The 8,331-nt window shown below is 37.9% G+C and overlaps 1 protein-coding gene across 1 annotated transcript in view; it reads left to right on the top strand.

The window, feature by feature from the left end:
- Window positions 1-5,734: 5,734 nt before the first annotated feature.
- The window catches only part of LOC107745825 (tumor necrosis factor receptor superfamily member 5-like), a 13,886-nt gene continuing 11,289 nt past the window's right edge, over window positions 5,735-8,331 (top strand). Inside the window, exons 1-5 of the mRNA XM_016559828.1 lie at window positions 5,735-5,973; window positions 6,118-6,207; window positions 6,683-6,808; window positions 6,904-7,059; window positions 7,158-7,242. Coding sequence (XP_016415314.1) covers window positions 5,946-5,973; window positions 6,118-6,207; window positions 6,683-6,808; window positions 6,904-7,059; window positions 7,158-7,242 — 485 coding nt within the window. The 5' untranslated portion in view covers window positions 5,735-5,945. The remainder of the gene's footprint in view (window positions 5,974-6,117; window positions 6,208-6,682; window positions 6,809-6,903; window positions 7,060-7,157; window positions 7,243-8,331) is intronic.

The following is an 8,331-nucleotide window of genomic DNA, read 5'->3' as shown; positions in this document are numbered from 1 at the left end:
AAGTGTTAATTAAATAACTGCTGCATTTAGATCCTTGCCTCACCTCATCCCGGTCGGACGACAGAAGTCCGACCAGTTATGGATCTAGCAGCAATAAGGAGCCACGCCATTTTTCAAGATGGCCATCTGCTGGTGCATTTTGTGGAGGAGTTTCTTGGCTCATCTCACTGTAAAAAATGACTGTAATTTTAGCTGTAAAATATTGTAAAGATGCTACGGAATAAAACTGTTAATAGGTTAACAGTAAGTTTCCATAATATATACAGGGAAAAACTGTAAAATATCTAACCAGACATTTCATGCAATTTTACAGTAAAATGCTGTTAATTGCAGGGTGCGAACTACGGGGGAGCTAAGGGGAGCTCGGCTCCCTTTAATAAGACATGGGCTCCCCTGAAAACGTGATTTGTGAAATTTTGGGGGGTCTCAAAAAATATTGACAATGTGTTATTTTGACGTGCAATTTCAGTTTTGTGTAATGTGATCATCGTGGATTATTATGTGTAAAATTGCAAAAATATAATTCATTCATGCAATTTAAACCTAATTCACTTCAATAAAGATAACTACATGCTATATTGGGGGCGCTGCGGTGCAAATTCCACTCATGTTTAGTACATGTTAACTGAAAGATTCGTAGAAAAAATATAAACGCTGGACTCTGTGGTCGATTCTGCGTTAATGTAAGGCATGTTATTCGCAATTATGTGTTGTGGCTGGGTTGTTCTGTTTGTTGTTTCACCTATCAATTCGTGTCGATAAAGTATAATAGGGTAAATCCTGTATAGTGATTTATCCTATATAGTGCTTGCATAAAGCAAGTAGTGCATACACTTATAGCTGTTATGTATCTTTGTAAGTCATTGTAAGCCCTCTTTTGAGGCACGCGCAAGCGCACAAATAAAAACCCCCATTATAAAAAAAAAACCAAGTGGGCTCCCCCAAAGTCCACTGTATAGTTCGAACACTGGTTAATTGTACAATTTTTTGAAGTAAAAAAAGAACAAATCAATGTATAATTTACAGTAAAAAAAACTGTTAGCTGATATTCCTAGAATTCCCTGCCTGACATACTGACAGTATTTTGTTTAAATAATCAGGTTTCTTAGTAGTTTTGTCATGCTTGTTATCAGTTATGTACATTTGGGTTTATGTTACATCTTTTGTTGTTTAATGAATGTTTATTATATTATTTAAGTGTTGTGTGTGTTACCATGATGGTGTTTAGTGTTTGCTTTAATGACTCTGTGTGCCTTCTATACAGGGGCGGTGTTTCCGTATGGCAGAGTATGGCAGTCGCCATACCCTAGCCCAGTCAGGTGTACCATGGAAAACTATCCAAACTTCATATCTCTATTATATTTCGTTATTATTATTTTAAATCAATGCTGTTGGTCTTCCTTATGTCTGTTCGAGGGTTTTACAAATATTTATCCAATGAAAAGCATTTAAAGAGCTTGTCACTAAAGCTCGTAACGCCATTCTCAAACTGTCAGCGAAACCCATAGACTGTATAAAAACATGGACGTAGTGTCCGTGACGTCACCCGTAGGTTCCTGAAGAGGTTTTTGAAGGAGCTGGCCGTCGCCATCTTGGCAGCGCGTCACCGCGCTTCACTCCCGGATAATCGAAAATGGGCAAAAAGGTGGGAGCTGGTTGCTGAAACCACACCCACCTAGCTCGACGGTGGTGACAGCAGCGGCAATCCACCTGTCACTCAAGTGGCCACGCCCTTAATTATGCAGAACTTTAAGGCTTAATATAATTTAAATGGATGACTTATAAAAAATGCACCCCCCTCACAGTTGTCATGAAGGGCAACATTAGCTATATAAACCAAAATATATTTTTTAACCAGGCTGTAAACGTTTTTTTTCTGCTGTAAAGTTGGGCATTTTAACATGGGGAGTCTATGGGATTGACTCCCTTTTGCAGCCAGCCTCTAGCGGCCAGTTGATGAATTACAGTTTAAGTCACTTCCTTGTTGGCATCACGAGAGAGAGCGGGAGGTTGCCGCTTGGCGAAACCTCATAAATTCACCCCGCCTCCATTCAGATTGCCTCAGATACAACTGTTCTAATGACAGACAAAACACAGACTTCCGTCATTCGCTGGTCAAAAACGAACTCCATTTGATCTTGATTTTCATAAAATGTTAAGTGCAAGTGTCTGATAAAGCCACAATACCAACTCTGACGACGTTTAAACGTTATCCCTTTCTATCTTTTTTTCCTATATTTCTGTGCTTAATGTTGTGCCGTTGGATTTTTTATTTATCAAAACTGTGACCCCACCCCCACCGCCATACCCTATGGTTTTGTGAAACGCCGCCACTGCTTCTATATATTAGTATATACTTTAGCTTGTGGAAAAGCTACTTGTGATGAACTGATATTGCTGTCTCTTTTACCACCTGCATTGTTATGGTGGTTGTCAGTTTATGTTAAAGATACAAAACAGACTTTAGTAGCAGTGTGATTTGTTGAATTTACTAGTTTTCACTCAAATTTTCTTGTTTGTAAATTACAGTTTTGTACAGGTTTTCTGTATTTTTTTTTTTACAAAATTATTCTGGTAACCACTGCTGCCAAAATTATTTTGTAAAAACTACAGATTTTTTTTTTTACAGTGCTTGCTTAATGGGATGATACTACTTTGATGGACTGCTTTTGGAGTGGTTTGGACTGTGAACTTGGCTGACTGATGCCAGGGGGAAATTCCAACTGGACCCTGGCACAGTACATAGATCTGCCCCTCAGGTTGAGTGGAGAGTCTACAAGGAATGCTTTTGGGAGTGAGAGGCTGATGTCCAGTGTGGCGGACCCACCACTGATGAGCAAGCAGACGGCATCCCGGTGGCCTCAAGCGCTCCCAGCACTTCTGAGCCCAGTGGTCTCCGGGGTCCTTCCACCATCAGCGGCACTTTCTCTGATGGCGACCGCCATCTTGTGTGTTTGGGCTGTACACTGCTCTACAGCTCCTCCCGAGGTGGCGGCATCCACTCCAGAACCTCCTGAACCCTCAGAGCTCTTTGCTTGTCCTGTCGCGGCCAAGGAGGTTGTACCTGAACCCTCTGCCTGTCCAGTCATGGCCACAGAGGCAGTCTCTGAATACTTTGCCTGCCCTGTCACGTTTTTATGGCGGTTGGCAAACCAGTTTTAGGTGTATATACCGCCACCTACTAAGATGGAGTGTGGATCATTGATGTTAAGGGAAACCTAAAAAGCTAAAGAAAGAAGAAAAAAAAACATAATTCTTTAAATCCTGTTCATTAACTCTGTATCTTTGAGATACTTAAATAGTATGTGAAATACATCTATAGTTGCATCTTTATTTAATAATTTCTGAAGTGAGATCTGATTAATTCCTATATGAATTGCTTCTGTAAGTTGTAATCTTTCATTATCATATCCTTTACATTTTATTAAAATATGTTTCAACTGTTTCAGGAAGATCACGTTTAACACAAAGTCCAGACTCATTTTTGCACGCTCGACTCGCTGTCGCAAGAGATTTTTGCCATACCTCGGCGTGACATCAGAGCAAGGCGGAGTACCCTCAGACACATTTCTAATAGGCATGCATCTTGTGATCACTGGTGATCGGTTCTTCACAGATTTTGCTCATCTCAAACGAGCCTCTTATCTTCACTGCGAATCGACAAAGCGAAGTCAAAGCAAAATGATAGCCTACTAAACTTAAGTAGAGAAGATCAGATAATTTTAACAAAACTAAGGATGGGTCATACAAAACATAATTCTACACTTCACATAATAGGAAAACACAATACAGGATTATGGGAAATATGACAAGTGAAGGAAACAGTTGATCATGTGTTGTTACTCTGTCCTAGGTATAAACAGGAAATGAATGAACTACAAAGAGAACTACAGAACATAGGATGCAATAAATTTTCAATCTGCAACATATTAAACACCAAACAAGGATCAGGTAAAATAATAAGGACAGTTTCAAAATTCATTAAGAGTAGTGGATTTAAGAATAGAATATAGATATTATATACACCCAGACTGAAATCACTTCACACTCCAGCACAGGAGGTGGCGGTATGCACCTTAAAAAGATGGTATGCGACCCGCCAATAAATCCACAGAAGAAGAAAGGAAGTGTCCAAGATATGAGCCTTGTCCAAATACCCACACTTGCAGTCTTTGCACTTGACCACTTGATTACTTAAATGACGTATTTCCTGTATTTGGCCGAAGTCTTCAAGTGGGTGTCGAACTTTTCATTACCTGATGGGACACACTTATAGTGTTGTAAAAATGCAAGTGTTTACAGAGATGTATTTTAATTTTAATTTTAAAATCAACTTCTAAAGTCTGTTCAGTAGTCCCTATAACATGACATAATTTTTTATTTGTGGTGCTTCTAATGATAAAAAGCAGTTGCAAATGTTGTACAAAATAAATATCACCACAACTCATCTTTGCACCAATAAAAGTAAAAACACTGTTTTTCTACCAAATTATTTGTAATATCTAATTATTATATTAATATTTAACTTACATTGGAAAGGTTTCCGTGACCTCTCGCGAGATCTCGGCAAAAAGTCTCACGATTTATTTCCAGAACATGATGCATGATGGGATACACTTAGCCTTGAATAGCGCTCTGGAGCGGTATTCGAGATAGTGTGGATTTAGTATCCATTAAGGGCACTGCACTTTGGCATTTTGAAGACATGGGACAGACTTGCACACTTACTTCCTGTCGCGCGCACGCGCTCTCAAGTGGCCAAGACTGCAAGTGTGTATTTGGACAAGGCTACGGAAAGGAAAGAATAGGCTTGTTTGAGATGCGCCGCGCCTCGCCTGAAATGTTGGTGAGAGTATGCGGCTGCAGTGAGGGGAGGAGTTAAATAAGCGCAGTCAAGACGGACAGTTCTGACCTTTCGAAGTGGAGCAGATACCAACGAGATCAAAGGCAGATATCGCGTTATTCTCACTCAGGTGCTGTGTTGCTAATAAACGTGATATATTTTCAGTTCTGTTGCTTTTATATGAAAATAAATATGATGAACAAGACACTCAAAGTGCTTGCTATTTAATTCCATACGAAAGGTGTATTTATCATCCATTTTTACTTTAATAAAAACATGTTTTTTATATTTTTATAGAAATATGACAACAATCACATCTCACACAGAGATCGCACTGTCATAGTGTTTGGGACCATTCATGCATAATTTAAATACATAATCACATGAAATCAGATAAAAAAAAGTAAAACATTTTAGACGAGAGCGCAGCATCACGGTTGTCTGAACCAATGAGCATTAAGCTGGATGAATACATACAATATATACATAGCCTAAATAAATATTATAGATAGATACAATATATATATAAATAATATACATATTCTAAAAATATATATATATATACACACACACATATTTACAGACTACGGTGATCGGTTCTGCGCAGATTTTGCTCATCTCAAACAAGCCTAAAGATACTGATTGATGTCCTCAAGGAAAATTAAGAAAAACTTAATTTGATGAACATTTTGGGGAATAAATCAGGGGATACAAACTTTCAATTTTTAATGCGTTATTTAAAGGACACGGGATTATATAATAGAATTTAGTGAAGATTACGGTCCTGATCCACACTCCTAACCAGTAGGTGGCGGTAATGCACCTAAAAGTTGTATGCCATCCGCCAATAAACACCAAAAAGAAGAAGAAGACAAAGACGAAGAAGAAAGCGTTAGCATCCATTATGCTTTTTTGGCTAAAGGTTGCAGGCTATTTAGTTGCTTTGCATATCCCTTCGAGCCACACACAATTTGAATACAATTTGTATGTACAAATAAGATAACTGTATTTTAACGTTAAGGCTTTATATACTAATGCTATTTAAATTGGTCGAAGACGACACGTAATCATACGAGAAATAAGGACGGTGGAAGATGTAAACATGAGAGCCATCTTTTTTTACGTGTCTGGTAAGAAGACAGTCAGCACAAGGTTATATTCTATATGAGAAAATCAAATGATTATAATGGAAACGTTAAACAATAGTAATAGCAAAACCAGCTGGAAGCCTTGGATAGTTTTACGCTGCTTAAACTTATTTTGTGTATTCACAGGTTTTTATTGCTTTTTCTCATTTGGAGATACTTGTGGTCCAAGTGAATATAGATCTGCTGATGGAGAATGTTGTCCAATGTGTAGTTTGGGTAGGTTAACAAATCATTACGTTTAAATATGAAAAGTTGATAGGAAAAAGGAGAAACAGTACTCTGCATTGAACACTGCTATATCACTTATAAAACTTTCACACATTTAATAAACTCTATCTGACCAAAAATACATCATGCAGTCATAACCAAAATAATAACAAAATACTTTGCCTACAGTCTTGCTATCATACATCATATGTGTTGTCATACACCTTAACACCTCCCCACACTCAACTAAAACCGTACTACTCTAGAGAACTTATGAAGTCATATCTATGCATATCTAAGCAAGAACGTCATCACATGTTGTCATTATGTCCTGTGACAAGGAGGGCCACTAGGGTATAGCCTTCTCATTGGGCCTGGGGAAGGGACCCATAATTATTTATTTACTTATTTTTTATTTTTGTCCAAGAGGTCCTTGAATTGCTTGGTCACTACCTTGTGTCTTGTTAATATTTGTTGTTTGCAGGGTCAGTGGTGTACCGTGACTGCACTGGTGATTTCAGTACCACATGTATACCCTGCAGTCCAGGAACATTCATGAGTGAACCCAATGGTCTTTATCAGTGCTTCCCGTGCAGACAATGTGCTGAAAGTATGCTTATGTTTTTAATGTGTTTTTCTTTTACTTTCAGAATTTGTAATTCTGCAGTATTGCCTATGTGAATGGGTTTCTAAATGTGCTCTTAGGTCAAGGTCTTTACATCCAGAGTAAATGCACTACAGTAAGAGACACCATCTGTGATGTACTTGATGGATATCACTGTGTTCGCTTATCCGATTCAGAGTGCCTTCATGCAGAAAAACACAGTGTTTGCAAACCAGGACAAGAAACAAAAACACCAGGTATTGTTTCTCAGTGCTACTCTCATTTTACCCCATTTAAAGTTAAAGATCAGAAAATTATGTTTTCCGATCTTTTCAGTCTCTGTATCTGCTTACAGGGACAAAGGCATCCGATACAGAATGTGTGGACTGCGCTCCTGGGTTTTATTCTCCATCAGGGCTGAACTGCACCAAATGGACAGAGTAGGTGAAGTGTTATTTGTGCGATGTCTAGGGATGGGCGGATCGATCCTTAAGTATCGATACTTTCGATACTGATGTTGTATCGAAAGGATCAATCCTCACATAAAAATATTGATTCTAAAGTGCATTTTTTAACCATTAATTGTATTTATTTATCAAGAAATTCGGTGCATTAAAAAAAGCTTCTAAGTATATTAGTGAATAATTGTGTTGGATAGAACCATTTCTCCTGCTCATCGGAACACACGCAAATGCTGAAAGACAGAACCAATCAATCACAGACAGCGTTCGCTGCTGACGCATGGCTTGTTTGTTCAAATAGGGCCTTTAAATTACATTTTAAAATATATTAAAATAGAAAGTAGTTATTTTAATTTTTATATTTCACAATATTGCTGCTTTTACTGTTTTTTGTTTGTTTGTTTGTTTTTGTTCAAATAAGTGCAGCCTTGTGCTTTAAAATCTAATATTAAGTGAGTATAATTACTGATTATATTCTATGATTAATTTAAAAGATCAGTTTAGTTTAGAGGTATCTGTATTAGGGGTGCACCGTTCCGATATTCAGTATCGGTATCGCTCCGATACTGGCATTTTCTGCTGGATCGGGGTGTCGGTCAGACGAGACCGATCCAAATCCGATATAGTGCGTATACTATTCTGTGTTATTATTAAGCCCCACGAAAGCCACAAAAACATTATAAAGCACCATAAAGTTTTCGTGCACTATATTTCAAGTGTTCTGAAGCTTTTCCATAGTTTAATGTGAGGTACAGATGAATATTTAAGTCAAGTTCACGTAAACTCTTCTCTCCGCAGCGACTGACGATGACACTCTCTCCAAGATGATTAAATGTTCCTAATGTTATACTTGATCTGTAAATAAAGATAAATGGTTTTGCATAAAAGGAATTTATCTTGCTGGAGTTTCGTGCTGTTTCTAAATCGTGTAAATTTCTACCGGATATCTGGTTAGATCACAAGACTGGAGTAGAGAGCACTATGAATTGTTCGTCACGAGCACAGTAACTGAAATTTAAAACTGTTAAAAGAAAAGGCTCAATAAACTAACGCACATATTTAATACAC

This window comes from Sinocyclocheilus rhinocerous, unplaced genomic scaffold (assembly GCF_001515625.1).
Source record: "Sinocyclocheilus rhinocerous isolate Xijiao unplaced genomic scaffold, SAMN03320098_v1.1 scaffold558, whole genome shotgun sequence".
NCBI classification, from domain to species: Eukaryota; Metazoa; Chordata; class Actinopteri; order Cypriniformes; family Cyprinidae; genus Sinocyclocheilus; species Sinocyclocheilus rhinocerous.
This window is presented reverse-complemented; position numbering and strand designations above follow the sequence as displayed.